At 41.2% G+C, this 26,064-nt stretch overlaps 5 protein-coding genes across 7 annotated transcripts; 2 read left to right on the forward strand and 3 right to left on the reverse strand.

Annotated features, from left to right (window-relative positions):
• The first annotated feature begins 895 nt into the window (after window positions 1-895).
• LOC109480977 (ribonuclease H1-like) lies at window positions 896-4,622 on the forward strand. The gene is made up of 8 exons (XM_019783442.1): window positions 896-1,114; window positions 1,520-1,749; window positions 1,995-2,165; window positions 2,967-3,066; window positions 3,357-3,411; window positions 3,598-3,682; window positions 3,874-3,998; window positions 4,327-4,622. Exons 1-8 carry the CDS (start codon window positions 1,002-1,004, stop codon window positions 4,432-4,434), a joined length of 987 nt encoding a protein of 328 aa, XP_019639001.1. The 5' UTR covers window positions 896-1,001; the 3' UTR covers window positions 4,435-4,622.
• Window positions 4,623-5,094: 472 nt separating this feature from the next.
• Window positions 5,095-10,761, reverse strand: LOC109481004 (transcription elongation factor B polypeptide 1). The gene is made up of 5 exons (XM_019783482.1): window positions 10,614-10,761; window positions 8,280-8,364; window positions 7,663-7,792; window positions 6,845-6,893; window positions 5,095-6,216 (listed from the first exon to the last, which is right to left on the reverse strand). The coding sequence occupies exons 2-5, from the start codon at window positions 8,316-8,318 to the stop codon at window positions 6,075-6,077; spliced, it is 360 nt and encodes a 119-aa protein (XP_019639041.1). The 5' UTR covers window positions 8,319-8,364; window positions 10,614-10,761; the 3' UTR covers window positions 5,095-6,074.
• A 602-nt stretch (window positions 10,762-11,363) lies between these two features.
• On the reverse strand, window positions 11,364-14,830 carry LOC109480976 (reticulon-4-interacting protein 1, mitochondrial-like). Its single transcript, XM_019783441.1, has 7 exons — window positions 14,650-14,830; window positions 14,241-14,333; window positions 13,737-13,933; window positions 13,184-13,369; window positions 12,755-12,935; window positions 12,496-12,588; window positions 11,364-12,209 (listed from the first exon to the last, which is right to left on the reverse strand). Exons 1-7 carry the CDS (start codon window positions 14,800-14,802, stop codon window positions 12,099-12,101), a joined length of 1,014 nt encoding a protein of 337 aa, XP_019639000.1. The 5' UTR covers window positions 14,803-14,830; the 3' UTR covers window positions 11,364-12,098.
• Window positions 14,831-16,575: 1,745 nt separating this feature from the next.
• Window positions 16,576-22,697, forward strand: LOC109480961 (peroxisomal membrane protein PEX13-like). The gene is given in 5 exon segments (XM_019783417.1): window positions 16,576-16,666; window positions 20,813-20,892; window positions 20,895-21,542; window positions 21,766-21,891; window positions 22,149-22,697. Coding segments are annotated over 5 exon segments (1,386 nt in total). The 5' UTR covers window positions 16,576-16,589; the 3' UTR covers window positions 22,604-22,697.
• A 1,341-nt stretch (window positions 22,698-24,038) lies between these two features.
• LOC109480988 (UPF0696 protein C11orf68 homolog) lies at window positions 24,039-26,064 on the reverse strand. 3 transcript variants are annotated; one of them, XM_019783458.1, is made up of 4 exons: window positions 26,033-26,064; window positions 25,676-25,835; window positions 24,978-25,245; window positions 24,039-24,633 (listed from the first exon to the last, which is right to left on the reverse strand). In XM_019783458.1, exons 3-4 carry the CDS (start codon window positions 25,200-25,202, stop codon window positions 24,094-24,096), a joined length of 765 nt encoding a protein of 254 aa, XP_019639017.1. In that variant the 5' UTR covers window positions 25,203-25,245; window positions 25,676-25,835; window positions 26,033-26,064; the 3' UTR covers window positions 24,039-24,093. The 3 variants fall into 3 exon arrangements, with proteins under 3 accessions (XP_019639017.1, XP_019639019.1, XP_019639018.1); XM_019783460.1 differs by having other exon boundaries at window positions 25,672-25,835; XM_019783459.1 differs by lacking the exon at window positions 26,033-26,064 and having other exon boundaries at window positions 25,676-25,840.

A 26,064-nucleotide genomic window follows, 5' to 3' on the forward strand; every position in this document is an offset into this window, starting at 1 on the left:
ATTTGGGCTGCGATCACACCTAAGACGCCATTGACGTCATCATCGCTTCGCGATGGACATCCAAGAACATAAAACTTATTACAAATTATATTATCATTTATATGCCAAGTTTATTTTCTCCCAAAATGCTTGGGCTGTTGTATAATTTGACACATAATTCACATTCAAAGGGATATCTATTTTAATACTGCCATATTGCAATGGACTTATTACTAGTATTATGTTCAATAAGCATTGTTGAATTCCTTCTGGAGGTTCAATCCCATGACTTCGCCTGGGCAGTTTCGATCGAGTGGATGTTGATACCTTTACTCCATGATATTACGTCTCGGTTATTGCCTACGTTTCTGTTACGATCGTTTCATATATACCTACTTAGCTCTGGGATATGATAGCTAGTTAGACTGACATATCAAACCTGTGAGGAGATGGGTAACAGTCTACAGATAACCTTAGTTTGCGTATACTAAAGAGAAATTGAATCGACACATGGAAGTCGGGGAAATCTCTTCTTCAAAATAAGTATGCCATCTAAGAAACACTTATTACTCGATAAAACAGATCCATCCGAAATTACTAATATTACAATCGGAAACATCACACCCAATTTATTCGAAACAGTTTACTTGTCTTCAACAGAACACTTGTTAACACAAGAAATAATCCGTATATCGAAGAGGAATACTCAGGATCCTACACCTTACCAGTAATGGCGGCCAGAAAGGAAGATTTCACGCATGGCATTGTGGGTGTTCACTCGGTTGCCCAAAAAATTATAACATTTAATGCTAACTTTTAAAAAATGCGATTTCAAACCGTTTTACTGAAAAAATATAATAGATAGAATATCAAATCATTACATTATTATAGTAACTAACTATTTTTTGTTCTTGAACTTTCACCTTTCGTCCGCGGCATTTGTGTGTATCATGGCGGCTGAAACATCGACAGCGACTTTTGTGGGAGATTTCTCCTCTGTTTTGTAACCATTGCCATGTGATATGTTCAATTTGCTTCTGAGAATAGGAACGGCAATACTTAGGGACCAAATGTCAGGCTCGCAGGCTTTCTATGCTGTTAGGAACGGGCGGAACCCGGGTGTTTACCGGACATGGTAGGTACTGGGGCCAGGACGTGCCCGGACAAGACGCGAAGGGCATCTTATGACGTAACGCAACGTGTCCCTTCTCAGGGCCATGCTCCAAAGTATAATAGTGCATCTACAAAGCGAAACGCCTTTATGTGTTTACTTGACTGTAAGTGCGTAGGACCTAGAGAACCAATCTAGGTGACTCACAGATGTTTTCATAAATTATGAAACATAATTTGTAAGAAACAAGAGGAGCCAGACCCCCCACTGTTACAACATCTATCCGCTACCGTTGGTAGGCTCCCTGGTGGGGTTCCAAACCCATAGCACTCTGGACACAAAAGTATCTCAGTGAGCCCATAGCAGTGTGCTATGGGTTTGGAATCCAGACTAGCATCACTGTTTTTCTCTACCCTCTCTTCACAACAGGGATGAGTGCCGGGACCAGGTAAACAAGTACTCCAATGCGCAGTTCAAGAAGTTCAGGACCCAGGAGGAAGCCTATCAGTTTATGTCATCACAGGGTGGCAGGGCCTCTTCTTCTGCGACATCCACATACAGACATGCGCCCGCAGCTTCTCCATCTTCCTCCTACACAGCAGCTTCTTCATCTTACTCCTACCAAGGAGGCTCTTCCTCCTACTCAGGCAGGCGCTCAGGTAAAGGTGTTAGGAGGATGTAGAATTAGAAAATTAACAGAAAATTGAATAAAACTTCATTTCAAACTTTGTCTTAATTTTCCTGAGTACATGGCAAAAAAGCTCCTAAGATAAGCATCTCTGTAATAATTCATGAATTGTTGGATGTCATGAAAAAAAAATGGGGCAGAATATGTTGGCCTTTTCCCCTCTAGTTGTCCATGAATGTGATGCAGGTAATAGTAACGTTCTTTATGTTTTTGCAGGCTACCAGGCAAGGCCCTTTCCTTACATGCGAAAGAGATCTTTGTCACCTGCTGCCTCCGTACAAGCAGCCTCCATTGACATTGAACACCAGAGTCCAAAAAGAGCCAGATACGTGGACACCAACTTCAACGAGAGAGAGAGTACTAGTATCAGTGGCTTCACATATAAAGGTATAATCCAGGTATTTCTTTCAGGTTCCCTCATAAACTTAAAGGTATTTCTGTCATGTAATGTGTTGCACCATTGGAAGATACGTTTGATTAAAGAGAAGAAAAATTATTACAGTATACTGTATTCTGGCTGGCAGGCTTTTAGCTAGGGGGTGTCCAGGGTGTCTTTTGGACGCCCTGTACTGAAAATAATAAGAAATTGGACGCCCTACTTTTTTGTAGGACACCCTAAAGACGCCCTATTTTTTCCACTCCCAACCCTTGCCATGCACACATGCCTCCCTTCAGCCTTACTATAAATACAAAAATGATGGTTTACTGAAGGAAAAAACTCAAATTTACCCCTGAAAATGCAGAAAGTAGTGTTTGAGAGCATTATGAATTTCAAAAAAGCCACCCTAAAATCTTGCACTCAGCACGTCTTCACTGTGCATAGCATACAATAAAAAAAAAATGGACACCCACCAAAAAAATCCTAGCTAAAAGCCTGCTGGCTGGGCTTTAGATTTCTTCGGCATACTTGTCAGATCTCTTACGTTCTTACCGTAGTTGTACTACAGTTTTTGGTATTTACTATTATTATTATTAGGTGAGATGACTGAGATCATTGCGGCAATCATGTTTGCTCTGATCCAGAAGTTTTGAGTGTGCAACAAGAGATTGTCATCATCTCCAGATAGTACTGTACACAAGGTACATACCAGTACTGTAGAAAGTTACTACCTACTATACTGTTACTGTCGTTTAAATATTTTCCACCCTATGTTATATAAATTATCTGTCTTGTTTTGCCCTGCGTAGATGGTGCAGCGGTGGTGTACACAGATGGTTGCTGCACTGACAATGGCTTCCATGGTGCTAGTGCAGGAATAGGTGTCTACTGGGGGCCCGGGCATGAAAGGTACTTAGTAGGTTTTCAGTTGTGTAAAGTTATGTGCACATATATCCTAGGTTGGCTGACCAGGGTAATACAAAATGTATATACTAATAATACAATTGTACTCGTATAGATTTACCAACAAGCGTATGTATCTCAGCGTTGATACAGTTTTTGTTTATGATAATACATGTAGTACATGACGCTAACAATTTATTCCAGAAATAGTTATATTGATCATGTATGCTGTTACTGATCTGATTTCTTTTTTGGTCTGGTTGATGGTCTGATAACTTTTGTTGTTGTCCTTTTAGAAACGTAAGCGCCAAATTACCTGGACGACAGACAAACAACAGAGCAGAGATCCATGTAAGACCTGTTGTTTTCTGCTTTTCTTTTGGTACAATATTCTGTACCAGTTGTCCTTACCTATGTATAGTACTAGTATGTCTAACTGTTCAATAGTTTGTATGTTTAAGTATTGACAGTAAATGTCAGGCAAAGAGCCGCCATTTGAATGTTATGAAATTTTATTTCATTTTGCCCATATGATAGGCAGCACGTCAAGCCATTGAGTCTGCTAAAGAGATGGGCTTGGCAAAGATCAGTCTGCACACGGACAGCCAGTTCCTCATCAATGGTGAGTCTCTTTTTTTGTTCTTCTCTTTTTTTGATTTAGCAGCCTACCTTGTGCACTAGAATTGTTTTCACATCAATTTAGCTGAACGTTTTTGCACAATCCACTCCACGTGATAGTAGCAAAATTATCACTATTATTCAGAATTTTCTAATTTTGGATTTGATAACAGGTTTTTGTAATGGTGTTCACAGGTGTAACAAAATGGATTCACGGCTGGAAGAAAAACGGTTGGAAGTTATCCACAGGGAAACCTGTCCAGAACAAGGAAGACTTCCAGAGCCTGGACTCGGCACTGCAGGGTATAGATGTGCAGTGGGTAAGTCTGGGAACGTGTGTCATTCCCAAATTGTGCATATTGTTGATTAGATGTACATAAAGTTATGCAATTTCTTGAGGTTGTCACTCGAATCACGTAATACCAGTAGACATCGTAAGCAGTTAGCATTTTCTCTGTGCATTGTTGTAGTTGTGCATTGAAGGGGATAGCTTTGATAGTGTTTGTTTTATTTTATTTTATTTAACTTCACATAGACTATTGTATTCTGTTTATCAGGTCTGAGCTTTCTTTGTGTTGGGCTAGACAATCACAGCTATGCTTGAAATTTGTTGAAAACCTATGTTTGTTTCTGCTCTGTGCCTGTCAGGTTCACGTGAGGGGACATGTCGGCATCCCTGGGAACGAAGCTGCAGACGGTCTGGCCAGGGAAGGATCACGCAAGTCTCTGGAAGATAGGGGAGCTCTGCGCAACTGAGATCTCGTGCATTTTCTACAAGGATTATCGTATATTTGCCATACTTAACTATATCACGAAGTTCCTTCCACTTTGTTGCAATGTTAGTTTATATTTTGCCTTTGTTCCACGTGTTTCAAAAAGTCTGTCCCAGTGACAAAGGAGACGTAAACAGGCTTTATTTATATTAAAAGTTGACCACTGAGCATCATCAAACGTTCCTGGTGTTTTTATTGTACTAATGCACTGGTATGTGCTTGTAGCAGTACAGATATTTTCCATAACATCAGTAACACTGGCTTTCAACTTTAAAAAAAAACTGTTAAGTCATCGTAAGCAAACTGTGGTTTAGTGAACTTTTATTCCAGTAACCACTCCACTAATATCATATATTTCTAACCATTATCCCCACTCTGTATAAAACTACACCTTTCTGGTAGTTGAACAGTTAGAGTGATTTGGTTTCCCTCACATGTTCAGCTACCAATAATTAAACAGCAAAGCCCTTAGGGCAAATGACTACTGCCTGATGTTCCTAAAAAAATGAGATATATATATATGCAGTGATGGGCTGACAGAAGTCTGCCTCAATAGTAAACAACCAGAGCTTCTTGCATGCAAAAACAGTGAGTGCCCTATACAGTGATTTGAGCGAATGGAAAGTCGTAAAGTAAAAGCAGATACTTTCCTAGTAGATCTTTTATTGTCTTGTGCAACTGCCAGAACACATCGCTAAATTAAGAAATCAGACTAGGAAGTGTAACAAATGTGGCACTCAGCACTAAAATAGATCCTGTGTATCTTATACATGTATTTTGATTCAAACACTAATTTTACAGGGCAAACCTGACAAGGTGTATTTGAAGACTAAAACCACTGACCTGCAACACTCGACTCAAATTATTGACAAAGCATTTTAGTATATGCAGACTAATTACTACATGGATGTTGAAAAGATCACACATGCACAAATACATATCACACATTACAAATGTTGAGGGTACAAGATTGATATTCATATCAGGCACATTAGAATCTTATGTGGCATTTCATCCACGTTTACACCACTTTGGTAATTGGAAAACCAAGGGAGGAATCTATTGCGCTTCTAGATATCATACTACGTACATGTATTCAAATGTAAAATGGCCTTACCCCATACAAAAAAGTTCAACAGACAAAAGCAAAATATAAATCTCAAATAAGAAGACTGAGAAAAAGTACATGATTATGGAAATGAATTTTTTTTGTGGCATACCTATAATTTATGTAACTGTGGGACAAACATTTGATACTAGAATTGACACTGAGCTCTGACCCATATCCATTTTACACACCTTAAATAACACAGCTCATGCTCACAGAAGTGATACACAATATAAACTACACACTGCCCCAACAGGTCATGATGGAATGATATCTTCATTCAGAAATGACCATTTCTATCTTCCTGTAACATTTCAGTTAATAGGTTGACTTCAAATGAAAGAATCAATAAGTACTGTACAATTATCTCAGGTAATAATGCCTCTAAAAGATGCATGATTAATCTTATTACCCCTGTCTAAAGAATACACTAGCCCGTGCTCTGCCAAAGTGTGGCAGAGGTGGGCTAATCCATTATTGAGCAGGGGATGCCAACAAGCAGGAAACACCGACATTCAGCAATCCAGGAAGTTGGCGGCCATGAGCAGCTCCAAGGCGATCTCTGGCGCGATGGGGAATTCTGGGATTTCTGTGGAGCTGTTGGTGTAGCGCACCTTGTAGGTGAAATACATGCAGACCTTGGACAGGACATGGGATCTGTGGGGACAAAAGTTTTTATGTTTACCGAAGGAAGACATCGTTTTTGCTGTTTCCTCTTCTTCTCCAAACTAATGTCAATGACCTGAATGAGACATCTGTTACCATGGTCTGTCATCATGTTACATGATGACAGACCATGGTAACAGATGTCTCATTCAGGTCATTGACATTTCAAATTTATAGTAGGAGGGATTTAGACTGCAGTTAATGTGTTTAAAACATTATGTGTGGTAAACATTATGCATTTGCTTTGCAAATGTTACCTTTCTAATTAGTACATGTACCTATCATGTGAAATGTCAATGCAACTTTGGAATCTAAACATTCAACAGAAATGAGAACTGAGATACACCTGCTCATGGTGGAAATGCCTATGACAGCCTGACTGCAAACGTCTACAACCAGTCACATGGCCAAATAACAGTGGCTCAGTTTACATGATTTATAATGATACACCCGCAGTACTGTTACTACCACTGTAACATGGATGGTCCACTAAAGCAATGCTTCAACATATTTGGGCACATAAATTTGCTTTTATAGATGACAGCCTCACAGAGAATGTTGTCATACATGCCAATGTGTGCCATATCACTTTTGCCTATCAGTAACAAAGGACACTTACGGGATCTCTCTGAAGTTGACTTCATTCGTTTCATTTTCTGCAAACTGGCCTGAAATGAAACAAGAAAACTTAGTGATCATGGGAACTTCAATAACAATTCTTTTCATCCATTCACTAAAACAGTAGTACAATACTTCTAACATTGATAACCAGCTGCAGCTTTATTTATATTTTATCCCTTGAAATCAAGCAAAAAAATGCAAACTTAGAAAAACGACATTCTTTACATTATTTGGACATTTAAACCGAACAAATTCCTTGCATACCACTTTCAAAATAATACCACAGCTGGGTGCATCAACTAGGATTAAAGCTTTGTTTCAAAGTTTCCTTGGTCCCACCACAAACAAGGCAATGGGCTTAGTAGGAAATATTGAATATGATGTGGTCCAACAGCGAAACCTGAGACAAGAACAGATCCTGACAGCTGACAGCCATGTGCCGCTCTCAGTCTTGACAGGCATTAGGATGGACAACTTCGTGTATGGAATGGGGGGTTTATTTTGACCTTGTTTCTTTTCATATTTCAGCTGTTTTCCTGAATTTGAAGACTAAACTTGCATCTGTCCTCTGATTTACCAACAAACAAAGATTACACTTTAGCTTGGTACAAGCCTAAGCTTCAGCAGTCCTAACACTTGAAGCAATAAATAAAAATTTCAGTTTCACATAAATGTTTCTTTCACACACAAACTTGATGGGTTCCCACATTGTATTGTTGATTCAAATCTGGTAACTACATGGTTAATAAAACATAACTCTTGCCTACATACATTAAGTGTTAATGCTTTAACAAATGGTTTAACTTTAAGTCCCACCTGGACCACTCAGCATGGCCTTGATGGTGCCAGAGGTCAGGGCGTGGTCTCGCTTCACGATGAACTCGTGCCCATCAGAAGAGACCAGTTTCACATACATGGCATCAGGGCCTTCACAACCTCCATACACCTGATAAAGGGTTAACACATACATGTTTCAAAGGGTGAACACACACAAAAATTGTCTTCACATTATTTGCATATCAATCAATAGTTTGTGCTTATAAACCTGCATTTCTCCTCTGGTCTCACAGTCACTGATGAAAGCTAGTGGATACTAGCTGAAACGTCTGACCGTTTCCAAAATCATATCCAGTTGCTTGAGTAACTGCTTTTTGGCACATACATGTTTTGCCTGTTTACCACATATGGATACATAAAAAAGTCATCATTACTACACTAGAATTTTTAGTAGAAACTATCAGGTATGTGCAAAGTTAGTAACATCCCAATATGTGAGTTGGAGTCACAGCAACCAAGTTGTATTAGTTTCATTTGTCTGTAGCTTGAATGTTTGCATTTTAAGAAGATCAATCGACGTAAAACAGCACAGGAAAAGGCAGTAAAAATCATCTCTTGAACAGGCAGAAATGAACACTTCTCAAATGAACACTTACCCTATCCTCCTCCCCCTTCTTCTCTTCAGTATCTCCCATGTTAGTGCTGGGGTGGGGGAGTCACAGGTCTCAAACAAATGGGCACCTGGAATGGGAAAGACAAAAGGCATTGTACATGTCAGATGTATATACAAATGTATTTGACTTACAAATTACATTATGACACTGCATATTAAAAGTATAGAATTGCTCTACTGTAATATCGAAATAAAGAGAAATAATTCCATGAGTTAACAGTCACAAGACCACTTGAATTTCAACGGATCTTCTTAAAGTTGACCTACTAATTATTAAAGACCTACTATTGGGCCTAAAAATGGTAAAATTCTGGCGCAGTCACACATACACTGCCCAAGCAGCCTTTAATGCTCAGAACTACAGAATCCTTTTATTTCACAAAAGGGACTGAATCTGTGGGTGGTACCATGTGTTCTACAGAATATGCAGCAGAACTGCCATATACGGAATGACATTGCTACATTTGGCTTATCACAACACAGGCTTTTTTTAACAAGATGGCATTAATTACAAAAACGTCTGTCTTTCACCAAAATGATATATAGGACCCAGGAAACACTGAAATAATGACGTCAGCAAAATTCTTATTTTGATATTCACAGGATGTGATTCACCAGTATTGGAAAATGATGGGTTTGTGATAAAGATAACCTTTATGAATATCATAAGTAATTTTGGTAACATGCAAATATAGCACAGTCAGTCTACATGCTGCCAATAGAAACTGTTCAAGATTACTCATCATGAATCATGTAGTAAAATGTCTCATTCTCCTTTTTTACCTACAATACTACATGTACAAGTTCACACTTTGAATTTTGAATAAAATACATCCTGATTAGTAGGATGTTGGATCAAAGCTTTTTGCTAATGACATAAAAATCATAAAAGGTTTCACTACATTTTTAGTAATTTTTAAACATTAATTTGATTAAGACAACATCTACAATACCACCTACTAGCTATCTTACTCTTCGCCTATCTTCACTGTCGTCAAGTGGAAAAGAACTAATAATAGTTCAGGTCACAGATGCATGTATTTTTGGATTATTAATATTCTAGACAGACAGTGACAGGAATGGAAGGGCACAGCTGACAGATATGGTGCCATGTCCTGGCAGTGCCATAACTCTATTTTTAGTACAACATGCCGGTGCCACATGGGAAGTTATGGAGGATCTCTGTTGGAAAGGTTGACATGATTTTTGGGAAACTTTCTTCCACACCAGGATCAGTAATATACTAAGAGCTGTGAGAATCTATCTTTAGATAAATATTTCATTGCCAGTTATGTTGGCTTTGTTAGCTTGAAAAAAGACTGAGACATTGGTGAATTTTTCAGAAAGGGAACAAAGAATGCCGGAATTATGTAAAATCTTCATTGTGTTTTAAGTTACAGTCCACAGCACGCAACAATACACAAACACATGAAGTACTAGTATCCTTGTGATGAAGTTTGGAAAATGCTTCTGAAGAGGACCATACTCATACTTGCTATCTACAGCTTCAGTGCCGTTCAATTTCATTCCCATTTCTCAATTCTGACAAAACTAGTCTGATGCTTTTAGTAACAGTTGAACTTAAAAACACAAGCCAAGATGTGATACCTAACTACATTACAGGAATAACTTACAAGTGGTTACAATTTTTAAAAATCGATTAAAACAAGTTTTTTACGAAATATCTACCATACTAGTTCCTCACAATCACATCATATAATTTTCACAAAAACGTAGCAGATTGAACACGAGATTCTACTCTAACTTCTAATGTTATCTTTACTTGTGAATAAAAACTGCAACCTCTACCGACAATATCGATTTCTGTTACGATACAGGCAGGGGAATGTTACAGCATGAGTTGGTGCGTATTCATTGAAATTATGCTTGCACCTGTCTGCATCAATCGTTCAAATATTTTGCCGCCACCACCATGCGCACATAAAAATTTGGTGCACACATTATAGGAACATAATTTTTATAGTCGTCATTTCAGGACACGGCAGTAGTTAGTTAACACTTTCCCACTCTTATAGGCAATGGAATAAGTCAGGAACTAGATAGAGAAATATATCCACGAGCCGAATATAAACCCCGATCGCTAGGATGAACATAATCCGCAGTGAAAATTTTATACGAACCACGAACACCACGGAAAGTTGCCCCCCTCCCCAACACAAAACATGCGTTGCCAAGTCCAGCGCTGCGGCGCAAAACTAACATCAGAAGGTCACATTTCCCGACATGGTTACATCTAAACAACAGAAAATTCTTTAAGGAGGAAAAACTAGTCAATTGTGCGTAAAAATGGACTTACGTGGCCGCGAAACAAGACGAGACAGAGATGGACCGATATCCCGTCGTTGTCTCAGTCACCGGTTCGCCTGCTAACCTAGGGTCCCGGATGTCAGCCGCCTACACACTCGTCTCGCGAGATTCTACGAGCTTTGAGGAAATAGGAGACACCCTACCCAAAATCTGGCCAAGTTTTGTTTTAGGGAACATTCTAGAAGTATACAATAATAGCTGTAGCCTTTAACTGAAATTGACGCATTACTGCCTTGGCCATTTTGCTATTTTTGCTACAATAAACAATATGATAGCTACTTTGTCAATATACTAGTAATCATATCATTCATAATGTTACTAATAATAAAAAGTATACAGTAGAAACAGCTGGTATTTGTGGATGTTCAAATTCTGTGGTAATGAAAAGCACATTTCACATTCAAGTTTATTCCAAATTCATTTTATCTAATTCCAACACACCTGCACATCTATTATCTGTGATATCATGTCACTGCACATGTTGCTTTCCACATTATATCAATTATTATGTAGCATTAAATAAGCGATCTAAAATGTAATCAATGTAGGAATGTTATTAATTACCTTAGGAAAAATATAATGCATACTCCGTTACAATAAATCCACTGCTTCATAAACTATATTCTCTTTGGTTGTTACAAAGGATATTAATAGTACTATATGTGTACTTTACAACAAAGTACATTAACTTAGATTATAAGAGTGTAAACATTTGCCAAAGAAAGAGTACTTGTAGTATCAGTTGTGTGTAACATTAAATGTGCCATTTGCAGCCTTTGTGTGTTCTCTATATCCTTTTCACTTCCCAGTCAGCACATGTAATGCATTTAAATTATAGTTTTAAAAACATTATGGTACTGGTTCGACTTTACGTGAATACTTAAGTATATGTCCACAACCTTGATACTTAAAGTATATTTAACTTACAAACAGCACTTACACTTTCAGTGTAATTAAAAATCAACATGAACTGCAAATTTTCCACAAAGGCAGGCTCTTGTCTCTCAATTGAAAAATCAAAACACACAAAATCTTCAGCTCCAAGCAGCAACAGCTTAATACATATTTGGTTTGGAATGCTTTATATGCATATCACCACATTTTAGCAGCATACTAAGATTATCTACAGCAAGAGCAGCAGAACTTTTAGTGCCTCTTATTTAATAAAAGCCTTAACGTTGCTCTAACAGTTACACAATGAGCTATAATTATCACCAAATAATCAGAGAAATCAACTGCTGAATCATTAAGTTATGTGTATCTGACAGATAACACATTACATAGAACTTTATTCAAGGATATTATTAACTTACGTAGCCCTTATTTATTCCTGTGTCTTCGGTTATTGACAAGTTAGCATCAACTTGTTAAAAATATAATTGTATTATAAGCATATCTGTTTATCCACAAAGGCATGTAGGATATATGTGTGTCTGGATTTATGTGATATTCTGTTCTTTTACATAACATCTTCCTAGTCAGCAATGTTGATAACTGTCTTGCCCCGAGCATGACCTCTGGCCAGGTGCTCATACGCCTTGTGGACGTCTGACAGGGAGAACACATTCTCCACTGCTGGCTTGATCTGCCATGAGGAAAACAAAAAAGGACATTATTTTCAAACTGCTACCGCCATGGCTTATAGCCATGAGACTAAGTGAGTGAGTGCGGAACTTCAGCACTAGTTTGTTACGATCCTTTTGCTATTGTCATGTGCTACATTAAGTTACTTGTTGATGAACTAGATAGTTTATCAAATGCTGTCAACAACGTTGCTTACACCATGTCAAGAATATTTATCAAAGAATGCAGTTCAATTCAATGAAGACCTGAGTTAAAACTGTTTTCACAGAATTGTGAATATGACTTACCTTGCCATCTTCCACCATTTGCTTCACCAAATCTAAGATCTCTCCATTTGCATAAGCAAATGCCCAGGAAAACCTCCGTCCATGCACCAGCCTCTGCAATGAGAAAACAGAAAATGATGTCCCTTATACTAATAACTTCTGTGCCCCATGTTCACACCCTATACTACAGTGTTAATAAATGACTAAATAGAGGCTTTGAAAAACTCTCCCCTAAAACAGAAGACCACAACTAACCTCCAAATCAACAACTTACTAGTACCTGATACAAAGCCCTCTTCCATTTCTGTGTTAAGGCAAAGAGAAGGCCAAGCACTATCCCATAGTTGTCCATGCTGTTCACCACCGGGGTCACGATCGTGGCATAGGACCCGCCCCTCTTCAGCAGTGCAAGAGACTCGGCCTCCACTTGGGGTCCAAGAGTGTTCAGCACAATATCTAACCTGCAGGATTTTGATTCAAGAATTGTGACTCAAAAGACAGCAATAAAAGGACACAGCTTTTAATATACATTTGCACAAATGACACATCATAACAGGTACTTTCCTCACCATTTGAAAGAACTGGTAGCTGCTATATAACAAAAATAGATGTTTTGAAGTACTTTAGTACCTCCTCTATAGAGGAGTCTAGTTATAAGCAAATGAAGCATTGAGGAAATATTACTAGCTAGTAATCATTTAGAACTCACTTGGGTTCTTCAGACAGCTTAGTGGCAAAGTTCTCCAGTTTGTAATCGATGATGTCATCAGCACCGAGACGTTTGACGAGCTCCACTCCTGAGGTGCTGCAGGTGGTGATGACGTGGCCGCTCCACGCTTTCACCAGCTGGATACTGAAGGTACCAACACCACCTGTCCCAGCATGCACCAACACCCTGAACACAGTACAGTGCAAGTTAGTCAGATGTTCATAAAAAATGGAATGTGGAATTTTCATGGCAAAGGCAAAACACCTTTAGAATAGAGGTCATTGTCTCTACAAACCTGACACTAGTAGTGATGCTGTCAGGAGCCAAGCAGAAAGAAGGAATCTGACCTATTTATTCCAGGGACACTGCAGATATCAAAAGCAAATGACAGAAAGATATATCAACTGTTAGAAGTCTGTTGGCGAGAAAGATGGAAGATGAAAAGATGGAAGACAAAGCAGTTTGTGCATAGAAGTTCTGAGTAAAACATGGCAGCCAAATTAAGAATGTTTTTATCAACACGACTAATTTGATTTATGAGCTCTTTTCTTACCTCTTGCCAGCTGTAGTTTCTTTTGTCATGCCAGCAGACTTTACCAGGGCTCCCCAGGACGTCAAGGCTACATGAGGGAAGGAAGCAGCCTCCACAAACGTCAGGTTGGTTGGCTTGAGAGACAGGGCAGCCTCCTTACAGATGGTGTATTCTGCAAGGCTACCATAGGTGTGATCCAGTCCTAGTGCTCCCCACACCTAGTGTAACAGAATACAAATACATGTTTTTGTACCTGCTCTGTAATCTTGAAAGGTATTTTATTGTTCTGATGGAAGCCCCAATTGAAATGAAATATGTACCTCATGACTCAACACTAAATGACTCTTTAACAATGTTGTGCATCCGTGAATAGTTTCATCAGGTTGGTAAGTCGCTGAGTAAAGAGACTCTTTTTACACAACCAAGTCTTTTATTCAGCCGACGTTGGCTGAATAAAAGGCTCAGTTGTGTAAAAAGAGTCTCTATACTCAGCAATGTTGACTGCTTAATCATTAAGTGTCTCACCTCATCTCCTGGCTTGAACTTGGTGACCTTTGGCCCAACTTCTTCAACTATTCCAGCAAAATCCCTCCCCACCATGATAGGGAACAGTGGAAGCTAGTAAATTGGAAAACTTGTGAGTGAGTAACAATTTCACTAACATAAAACACTCTTGTTGGCATTTGCAGACACAAATTGAAAGATACTTATGAATGATACCAGCTACTAACTGAGGTCCCATGGATAAAAACTAAATTGACTTTGTAAGCTCAAAGGGCTGATTTTAATAGGTAAGCAAAGTTGCATTCATCCATTACTGTAGCACAGTAAGATTAACTGTAAGAATAGATTAACTATATGGTCTCTTATGCTTTTCACCAAGTGCATGAGGACTGAGTGAGTGAGTAATTACTGTATCAGATTCTATACTCACCTTAGCCTTCCTGCGACTGGACCTGTATAGAGCATTCATGTAGCCCTCTCGGATCCTGAGGTCCAGCACGTTGATAGATGCAGCCTTGACCCTGATAAGAACATCGTCTCCAGCTGAGGGTGAAGGAACAGGGCAATCTTCATCCACTGTCATCACCTGGGGATGGTTAGAAAATGTAGTAAGCTACATTGGCGATATACTACCATGGTGAGCTATTATTCTCCTCTCTGCTCCTGTGACAGTGACCTGTGAGCAGAGAGGAGATTGTGGCCGAGCTGGTACTGTGGACTGCCAAGCATGGGAGGAGGAAGGCCGGCAGACCGGCTGCAACCTACATAGACTGCCTAAGGAGAGACACTGGCCTGGAGGTGGACTACTTGGGTCAAGTGATGGAAGACAGGGAGTGTTGGTCAGCCATTTTGTCTCGAGGCCAGGGACACCAGGACTCGACATAAGTCAAGTAAGTCAAGTCAAGAGCTATTATTAAGGCTTAAAAAGTATTGGTAAAAATAGAATAATGTTCACATTACATGATTGGACAAGATATCATAAGAAAGAAAACTTTTTACTTAAGTTTAAGAACAAACATGAAATAACAAGTATGAAGACCATGTCATATTAGGGCAGTGTGACAACCGTGACTTATTATTACCAAAAATGTAGATAACATGATGGATAGACAGGTACAGTGTTTCACTCTAACCTCCGGGCCTCCATATGATGTGAAAACAACAGCCTTCATCTTCTTTCCAGTGGTCGGTTGAGGTTCCAGCCTCCTGGGCTTGCGGCTCCATAATCGCAGACACACTGCCAGCAGGGTGGTGGTGACTGCTACACTGGCTCCCAGTAAAACCTGCTGTTTGTCAACTGCAAAAAAAGGTCCAGACTCCTACTGACTATTACCCTTCCAGTGCAACAGGCTGAGGCGAGGTCAGAGAATCTTACTATTCTCAGGCCATCTTAGCTCTACTGAGCTGAGAGTGACTATGTGGGTTAAGATGCCTGACAATTCTACTCTGGATCGATTTGGATGTTTGAGGATCCTCAATCCAGATTGACCCTGGATATACATACTAGTACCTCGGACAGTTCTCATGTTAATTACCATGTTCATATGCGTGGGAACGTGTCAAAACAAGGGGGCTGTTGATTACATTTATCCTAACGTCCTTGATCAAGAATTGCACAGTCTGATGATGATACTTAACTAAAGAGCGCTTTAGCTGACTTTCCCAAGTAAAGAGGAGGATAAGCTCGTCTTATATGGCCTTATATGAGCATATAAACTGTACCCTGATATCGCCCAACAGAAAATTGCCCCGGCGATGTGAGGTGCTCCCAAACAGCAGTGAAGAAAGAAGCCAGCTCTGTGAATGACACTTCTGCCATGGCTGTTACCCAGGGAGAACACACCGACTCGAGCAAATGCGCCTGAAGGAGGAAGTCATTACCGTTACTTCCTCCATAATTCCGCGAAAGCGCCAAAAGTTTGATTTAGGGGTCACTGGACGATCCCATTTCTCCATTGACAACAAATTATTTTAAAAAATTAATACAGTTATATAAACATAATCGTGCCACTCAAATAGACAAATAAAGAACATTGTGTACGTCTAACGTGATTATTTTGTTTTTAGTTCCATTTTTAAGCAGTTCAATTAATCAACAGTTCCAGTTACCTCCTTTCCTAGTGGTTACTCCTGACTTCGCGGCCGTGCGGTCAGTGACACGGGATCAATCGTTAATAGTATGATGAGGTCGTTGATGTTTGCCTTACCGTGAAATTTTCATATTCAACTTGTCAAGTGCGATAACCAAATTTGGTACAAATGTTTGCTATACGCTAGATTTTGCAATATTTGTAAACGACTAAACTATCATGATCCTACTCAGATTAAATGGTTGGTCCCGTTAGTGTAAAGTACGGTGCATGAAGCAAGATGGCTGCTCCGCTGAAACCTTGGGAGAGAGGTGCTGGTACTGGCCCTGTAGCCGCTACAGGTGAAGACAGAACCAGGTAAGATACTCTTGGTCAGGTACTGACAGGTACAAAGATCCTTATGATAACATTTTTACGCATGTCAAACTACATTCAGTTCCTAAAAACACAGAGAAAAGATATCAAAGTGGTGACGTTTATAGTGGCTTCGTACCTGTTCGTTGTTGTTGTTGTCTCTATTCTTCCGCTCATCTTCGTCGGATGTTAGTCTCATGTGCATTTCCTCTTCCTTCTCGTGTGCGTTGGTTCTCTCTGTGCTGCTCTCTTGTTGCTTTTTTCCATCGGCTGGGCGTGACAGTGGTGTCTCTTCTTTTCTTCTTCTAGTTGTTCTTTTTCTTGGTTTCAGCTTACATATTTACACATCTTCCTGCCACAGTCTTCTGTACTCATCTTCTCCACACAGTCTCTGCGGCACTCTTCTTCCTCTGTTCCAGCTGTACTCGTCTTCCTGCCATCGTCTCTGTGTTGTCTCTCTGTCACAGCTGTACTCATCTTCTCAACACAGTCTCTGTGGCACTCTTCTCCCTCTGTACTCGTCTTCCTGCCACAGTCTCTGTGTTCTCCCTCTGTCAAAGCTGTACCCCTCTTCTCAACACAGTATCTGCGGCACTCTTCTCCTCTGTTCCAGCTGTACTCGTCTTCCTGTCACAGTCTCTGTTTTCTCCCTCTGTCACAGCTGTACTCATCTCCTCAACACAGTCTCTGCGGCACTCTTCTCCCTTTGTTCCAGCTGTACCCGTCTTCCTGCCACAGTCTCTGTGTTCTCCCTTTGTTGCATCTATACTCGTCTTCTTTTTCTTGGTTTAACATATTTACATATTTACATGTCCACAGTTCTATTCAAATCTCTTTGTTGCCATTAAGTACTCAATAAGGGCTCTCTGTAGTTTGATGTTGCCCTCATGGCTGATGTCTTCCAGAGCACCTGTGTATAGCTCTAATCTTCCTGCAGCTGTCATGTGTTGTATTCCTTCCTCTTCTAAACACAGGTAGGTATCTCTTTCCAATACATTCCTCTGCTCTTCATATTTCTCACACTCCCACAGATAGTGGTCGATGGTCTCCACTTTTCTGCAATGCTCACATGTGTTTGAGGTGCATTCTGGATTGACTCTGTAGTTCATCTCATTAAGTCTCGTGTGACCACTTAGTATTTGATTGAGCAGGATATTCCCAGTCCGGTACTTGCTGTTCCCCATCTTTCTTTCACCAACCTTCTTGACGGCTTCATGTGTTGTACCACTAGTTGTAGACATGTTGTATCTTCGTTGCCATCTCTCATGTGTGTTGGTGTTGATTTCTCTCTTGATGTCCTGTTTCGTCATATGTGGGGTCAGCATGTGTTCATTTCCAGCACTTTCTCTGGCCCCTTCTTTTGCCAGTCCATCCGCTAGCTCGTTACCCACCACCCCCATGTGTCCTGGTGTCCATATTACTTGTACTGAGTTTCCCCCCTTCGTCAACTCGGTCAGTACTTTTCTTGTCTTGATGGTGATGTCATGGTAACTTGTGGGTGGTTCTGAATGTGTAGTTGATTCTATTGCTGCTTTGCAGTCGCATAGAATTGTGATGTTCTTGTCTGTGATCTTCATTTCCATCACGAACTCCGCAGCCAGTCTTATTCCTTCTACTTCCCCCAGGTAGTTGTTTCCTGAACTTGCGACTGCTTTCTTCAGGCATATTGGTGTGCTCTCTATGCCGTTCAGGTATACAGCCGCTCCACATCCTGTTGGCCCAGGATTTCCTAACGCGGAGCCGTCTGTGAAGCATAAAATGTCCTCTGTGGTGGATGTTCCAATCAGTTGTTTCACATTCTCCACTCCATCTTTCTTGCTCATGGTTTTTTGTAGGTCGAACAGCTTTCTTCTTATGACTGGTTGGAACACAGGTACTTCTAGATCGAACTGGTGCTCTTCTTCAACTGGTGCTGTGGACTTCTCACCCATAGCTTGCTTGTAATAGCTTTCCAGTAATGTGAGTGTCGTAGGAGTTCTTTCTCCTTCCTTTCTCGCCCTCCACTTGTTCAGCATTTCCCCTAGGGGTGAATGTGCTTTCTTTGCTAGTAATCTGGCATACTCTTTTGCTTGACATTCCAGTAGAAACAGATCTGTCGGTGGTACATTCGTGATCACTTCCAGTGCTTCCGTTGCCGTGTGTGACAGACAGCCAGTGATCTTCAACAGAGCTTGTCTCTGTACCTTGTCAAGCATCTTGAACGCTGTACTGTTGTCTGTTGCTAGTAGGGCTGCACCAAACTCCATGTGTGGTCGTATCAGGGTTTTGTATATGTGTATGGCCGTTCTCTGATCCACTCCTCTTCTCGGGTCAATAACTCCTGACACAGCCCTGAGTGTTCTGTATGCCTTCTTTACTTGCTGTTCTGCATGTGTTCTCATGTGAAGGGTTCTGTCCACTTGTACTCCCATCAGTCTCTTTCCCTCTGCTTCCACTAGTGGTTTGTCCCCCATCTTGAGCGAGATTCTAACTCTTGGTACTCTGGGTGGTTGGAAGACTACATACTCAGTCTTGCTGGGTTGTATCTTTGCATTCCATGTATTGCACCAGTTCTGAATTCTGTCTATGTCTTTCTGGATCTCTCTGACTATAGTGTCGAGGGTTTTTCCTCTCTTCCACATCATATTGTCATCCGCATACTCCCCATGTGCTGATTCTATTCTGACCATCATGTCCCCTGTGTATGCGTTGCATAACGTAGGTGAAATGATGGCTCCTTGTGGTATTCCCACTTTTGTTTCCTTCCATTCTGTCGTGTGTTCATTAACTCTGAATCTGTTCAGTCTGTCTTTCATGAATTCCTGAATATTCACTAGTAGTCTTCCATTTACTCCCATGTTGTACAACTTCAGAATCAGACCCTCTCTCCAGATTCTTTCATAGCAAGACTCAAGGTCCATCACTACCAACACTACAGACTCTCCACTCTGCCAAGCTTCCTGTATATCCTGCACCATTCTTAGTACAGTCTGTGTGCATGTTCTCTGTTTCCTGTATGCATCTTGTGTATCTGCTAGTTTTTCTTTCGCTTCCAGTAGCCACACTAGTCTGTTGTTGATTATTCTCTGCAGTAGCTTGCCGATGACACTTTGTAGTGTTATTGGTCTGTAGCTTTTTGTGATGTTGTAGTTTTCCTTGTTTGGTTTTGGTATTAGCACCTTAGGGTCTTGCTTGAAACTAGTAGGATGGATGCCATCTCTCCATGCTCTCTGTAACAGACAGTGTAGTGCACGCACCATCCCCTCTCCACCTTTCTTCAGTAGTTTTGCCGGGATACCTTCAGTAGGGCTGGGTGCACTTTCTTCTGTCATTTGTAGCGCCCTTTCAACTTCATCCTGACTGATGTCACTGTTCACTGCATGTGTGGCTTCCATATTTCTAGTCATTGCACCTGTTGTACTAGTGGTTGGACTCACATGTGTCTCTAATTCATGCACCTTGTTTTTTCCGCTTTTGTCTTTGGTATATTCTTCCATCACATGTGTGTTTGCTTCTTCGTTCTCTCCTTCTGATACAGCTATACTCATCTTCCTGACACAGTCTCTGTGGCTCTCTTCTCCCTCTGTTCCAGCTGTACTCGTCTTCCTGTCACAGTCTCTGTGTTCATCCTCTGTCGCAGCTGCACTCATCTTCTCAACACAGTCTCTGTGGCACTCTTCTCCCTCTGTTCCAGCTGTACTCGTCTTCCTGCCACATTCTCTGTGGCTCTCTTCTCCCTCTGTTCCAGCTGTACTCGTCTTCCTGCCACAGTCTCTGTGTACATCCTCTGTCGCAACTGCACTCATCTTCTCAACACAGTCTCTGTGGCACTCTTCTCCCTCTGTTCCAGCTGTACTCGTCTTCCTGCCACAGTCTCTGTGTTCTCCCTCTGTTCACAGGTGTAAACATGCTTGGCGGGGTTGAAAATCTTTAGAAAAGATGTCATAAGCTGCTGCAATCATGCGTACTGTTTAGTCAGTATTTTAAGTCACTCAGACATACTATTTATGCACCCAGTGATGATTTTGTTCTTTAAACATCGCCATAATTTCATAATTTGTGTCTTCTCTCTTCAGATGTTGTTGAATTTTAGATCCCTTGGTGAAAACATTAGTTGACGGTTTTGTATCTAAGCTGTGTGGTAAAATTCTTTTTCTCTTTCCCGTCCAGACCTGGCTCAGCACCAGTCAGCAGACCTACAGGACCATCCTCCAATGGCGGGCCGTCCCGTGCCCCTCCCCGCCCCCCTCCCGCCCCTCCAGACAACAGCCAGGCTCGTCCTTAAACAGATACAGCCCGATGTACGGAGGAGGGTACGGTGGATATGGAGGGGGCATGTACGGCGTAGGTGGCATGTACGGAGGTGGCATGTACGGGGGCGGGATGTATGGAAACAGTATGTATGGAGGATACGGCATGAACAGATATGGCACCACAAACAATGGCCAAAGTCCGAGCAGGTTTGTTCAAGCAGCTGAAGAGAGCAGCAGGCAGGCGTTCCAGTCCATTGAGAGTATCGTGTCAGCGTTTGGCTCTGTGTCCATGATGCTGGAGTCCACCTTCTATGCAGTGTACAATTCCTTCAGGGCCGTGCTGGGAGTCGCCGACCACTTCAGCCGCATGAAGACGCACTTTGCACAGATTTTCTCTGCCTTCGCCGTGGTGAGAACTCTACGTTACCTGTACAACAAACTGCTGATGCTGCTGGGAAGGAAGGTGAGCGCAGAGGCGGAGGCAGCCTGGAGCTCAGCGACCACCGAGGCACAGGCATCACCGCTAGAGGAGGATGGGAAGGGCAGGCCCAAGTCCTGGCCCATCATGCTGTTCCTGGCTGTGGCAGTGGGGGGACCGTGGCTCATCTGGAGACTCCTCAGCTCTGTGGCTGATGTGGCCAAACCAGGTACATGATGCTTGTACATAGCCTGGCCACCAAACCTATTATAGCTCCCGAGTCCGGAGAGGATGTAGGACTCGGGAGCTATAATAGGTTTGGTAACCAGGCTACCTTGTACAAACAAGACAAAGACAGGCAAATGGACTGGTATTGAAAAAGTGTTTAATTATTGCATTACGCATAGACACAGTAGTTGCAGAGTAGTGAGTTCTGTATTTTTTTCTTGCAGCTGAGACAGAGTGGGCCAATGGGAATGATGACCATGTGGTGGGGAGGGCAGAGTATGACTTTGAGGCTGAGAGTGAGGAGGAGCTATCCTTCCGTGCTGGTGACATGCTCAACTTTGCACCCAAAGGTGGGCCTTTGTTCTCCCTCTGGCTTGGTGCCAGTCTGGCACATCTGATCTTTATATTTTTTGACAAAACACCATCAGCATTCCAGTGATAACAGTTTCCTCATCAGTAGTGACAGTAGTAGATAAAAAGAGACTGCTTAAGAGGACAGAAGGCAATACAATAGAAGTATTGTTCAGGTAATTTGAGTCTGATGTTTTCCAAACAGAGATTCCTGTATGTTAAATTGGTAATTGGTAAGATGTTGTTTACCCTACAGACCTGCAGCCTAAGGTACGAGGGTGGCTGCTGGCCAGTCTGGACGGCCAGTCATCAGGCCTCGTCCCTGCCAACTACATCACCATCATGGGGAAGCGGCGGGGCAGGAAACACGTCCTTCAGGAGCAAAAACAGCAGCAACAGGAACCACTGGAACAGGTACAGGCACAGGCAGCAGCAGCAGGCCCTGGACAGGACCAGGAGGCATTGGACGACACCTTCCAGATGGTGCAGGACATGGCACCCAGCAGCAGGAGTGTCCAGCACAGCGCAAGCCTTCCCAATGACTTAATGTCTTTTGACAAAAGTTTCAGAACAGTGGAGCAGGAGGCTGGTAGTTCTAGTGCAAGCAGTCTGAAGGACTTTGATACAGCCTTTGAGAAAGAGCTGCCTACAGTACCACCACAGGGCAGTCCTGTCCCAGAAAAGTCCAACAGTAAGAAAGATGAAGTATAGGACAACAGTGTACAAGAGATGTGAGGCATGTGATGCAGCACACTTGATTCCATGGCACTTTATTGGTCTACTGAAGGTTTACTGTAAGATACTGAAGTAATGTATCTGTAATGTAATTTTACTAGATAAGCACCATCTGTGGCATAAAAAATCACAAACTGATATTTGCTTCTTTGCTTGGAAACTAATTATTTGAAAAGATATAATTCAGTTTAGGATCAAGTATCTTGTTATTGTCATCAATTTATATCTAGATACATATACAAATTTGTGACTTACAGCGATTTAGAAAGAAAAATTTCTTATAAAAAGGTGAAAATCCTATATCAAAGTTATCAAGCTGTTTCCAACAAGATGCTTTCTTGCACATTGAAATCATTTACTTCAGTGTGTCTTGGGCTTGGCAATATGGATAGTAATAATTGGAAATTTGTCAGAGGAGCTAGCCGGTTACAAAAGGTTTAGTTTGTCCTGGCAGAAACTATCTACACTATTTTGGCCAGTTTCTAGTGTTCATTCAGCATCAGCAGGAATATGGCAAATACTAAGTTCTACAGAACCCAGCAACACTGTTATCTCAACAGAGTAACAATGGAAAGACAACTTCAGTTTAAGAAATGTTGGCATGATTTAATTTCATACATCACAGGAACTTTTGCTATGAGGTACAATAAACTGAATCTCAAAGCTCTCTGACATAATTTCTACTGCTCTCTTAGAGCAAAGCTATCATACTGTTGTTGTAGGATGTCATTTATATTTGAAAAAATGTTTCTTGTAACACTTATGTCACTACTAACTGATCAAAAGGGGCTAATTGTTTCTACACAGTCAACACAGCAGCAAGCAAACATTTCACCCTAGTTTATCCACACATATCTTTAAAGCACAAATATAACTGTCTTTGTACTTCATAACCAAAAAAAAAAGAATTATTTACAGCTTAAATATTATACATCTTGAATCAAGGTCAAAAGCATTTGTACATAAGTTCATAAACAAAGTTGATTTTCAAGTCTTTAGGGTGAATAATGATTCGCTTCCCAAAACATGTAACGCTTGTTGTCAACATAATGCATTTCTAGCCATTCTGCAGTTAACCTTTAGAGTAAAACTAAGTGGCTGTTACTAGTCGGTCACTATCAGATCTTGTTTCATGTATCAGCCTATGATACACTATACTATACTATACTACTAATATTGTCTCTACATACAATGTACATGTAGTTGGATACTGTTATATCCATCCACTACTAGTATGTTCTTATTAGTGGTTAGATCTCAAAAACAGAAACCTTACAAAAAGCAACAAGTCCTCCCTATTCATTCAAGCACAAACAAAACTGACATTAAACTTTACTCATTAAACATAATAAAGTGCACATCAACCAATGTAAAAAATATCTTTGGCATAATCTTGACAACATAAGAATTCAAAATTTACAGCAAAGAAAACCTTATACATGTACATGCATGCATGTATCCAGCCTCTAGAAGCAGGGATTAATGACTGAACACCCCTTGCTGACATCAAAATCACTGTGGTAGATGGTTGGCCTCAGGCCCCACTTGTTTTTGCGGTAGATCCCGAGGCAAGTATAGACGTCGGGCTTGTAACTCATGGGGCACTTGATCCCCACCCGGCGGATGGCATTCTCCAGGAGCCAGACCTCATCTCTGTTGTTGAAGTTCATGTTGTACACACAAACCACATGCCTGTAGCTGGAGTCAGGAGTTTTGCTTGCAGGACTAACTTTTGCTGAGGAACCAAGCTTCCCTTCCACCACACCCCTCGCTATAGCGCTCCACGCATAGTCTACTTTGAAGCCGTTTTCAATATGGAACAGCCACTTCCCTGTGGTGCAGTGGTTGTTCAGTGCCAGGGACGTGATTGTTTCCAAGGTGACAGCCCGGCCGGAGTGCTTTAAGTGCTCCCAGCCTTCCTGGAGGTGCACAACATCACAGAGGGGGTCGTCCACATACGACTCTGCATGCACCGAGATCCAGCCAATGCCATCTTCCCTCATGACCTGAATACACATGCAGGGACAAAGGGTTACAGAGTTATCAGTCACAAGCCTCTTCATAACTCAGTACCTGTTCACTTACATGGACTTGTGATGATGGAAATATGCCCCTCTCATTTTTTTTTACAAACGGTTGCAACCAGTTTGTAAATTTCCATACAAATACAGTTGAGATGGAAGCTATGGTATCATTGGATACATTGTGTGAATTGGACTTAGATAGTAAGGACTAACGCCAATGATAGAACTTTGTTGAATATTTTCAAACCACTACAGGTTCATCAAAAACGAAATTGCAGTTATCAGAAGCCCACACTAGACACATACTAGTATTAGAGACATCTTACCTTTGACGGTGCAAATTCATCCAACCAAGGGTCCAGGTCAGACAGGTCCTTGATCCGAGCGTCAAACGTGATCCACTCGTCCAGGTCTGCAGCCATGGCCTCCGCGGCGTAGTCGTCAGCGGTCTTCTCAGCATCATGGAGGTGATCACCATGTTTGCCGTGGGCGTGGCCTTGATGGTTCCCATGGTAACCGTAGTCAGCTGGATCTACCTCCATGGTTGTCATGGTTGTTATCGTGTAGAACAATCACCAACTCCACCAGCGTGTACTGGGAGCAGTGAATATATACATGTGAGCGTGGTAAGTATCATGATTAGATATGATACACATTCATTTCCATGAGCTAAAGTTATTATATATAACGTCGATGATTCTTCATAATCATATCAAATGTCATCAATAGAATATTTGACATAAATTTGATAATTACGCTCATGATTTGGTGCATCATTCTCTTAAACCGCGTGGGCGAATATCAGAAATCAAAAGTCTGAGGCAAGTCTGAGAGTACCTTTCTATACTGGAGACACATACACATACATGTACAAATAAATAGTATTATGTGGTTTGAGGTTAGGTCAATTTACACCACAGGAGACCTGGTAGGACGGACTCCACCCAGGTGACCTAAGCGCTGGGTTCTGAGCGAGAACAAAAGATGCCTAAAATGAAAAAAGAAAGCGATGACAACTACCTACAAGCGTTTCTCAGTTTGCTCTGGATTCCAAGCGATCCCGTCCACACTGGCAGGGTCAATGCCACAGCTGTTAAGCCCCGCAAAATCACCAAAAACACGGAACAACTTGAACAAGCGACTGTTGTTTACGACTGCGACGTGACCCGAGTGTCAACTCTAACCTATAAATGATCACTTCCGGGTTAATGGTATATCACACCCTGGAATTTAGGCAACAATTTAGAATACCCGTTTGGACAAAGAACAGCAATGATAGTATTTTCGCATTACTATTTCATATCAATAAAGTTTTTTACCGTATGGTATGTTAAGTTTGGCACATTTTCTTCAATATTATCACCAGGCCTAAATCTTTTACCACCCCTGTTTTTCTAGTGTACGATGCCACTT

Source organism: Branchiostoma belcheri, unplaced genomic scaffold, assembly GCF_001625305.1.
Source record: "Branchiostoma belcheri isolate BF01 breed outbred unplaced genomic scaffold, Haploidv18h27 scaffold53, whole genome shotgun sequence".
Taxonomy (NCBI): Eukaryota; Metazoa; Chordata; class Leptocardii; order Amphioxiformes; family Branchiostomatidae; genus Branchiostoma; species Branchiostoma belcheri.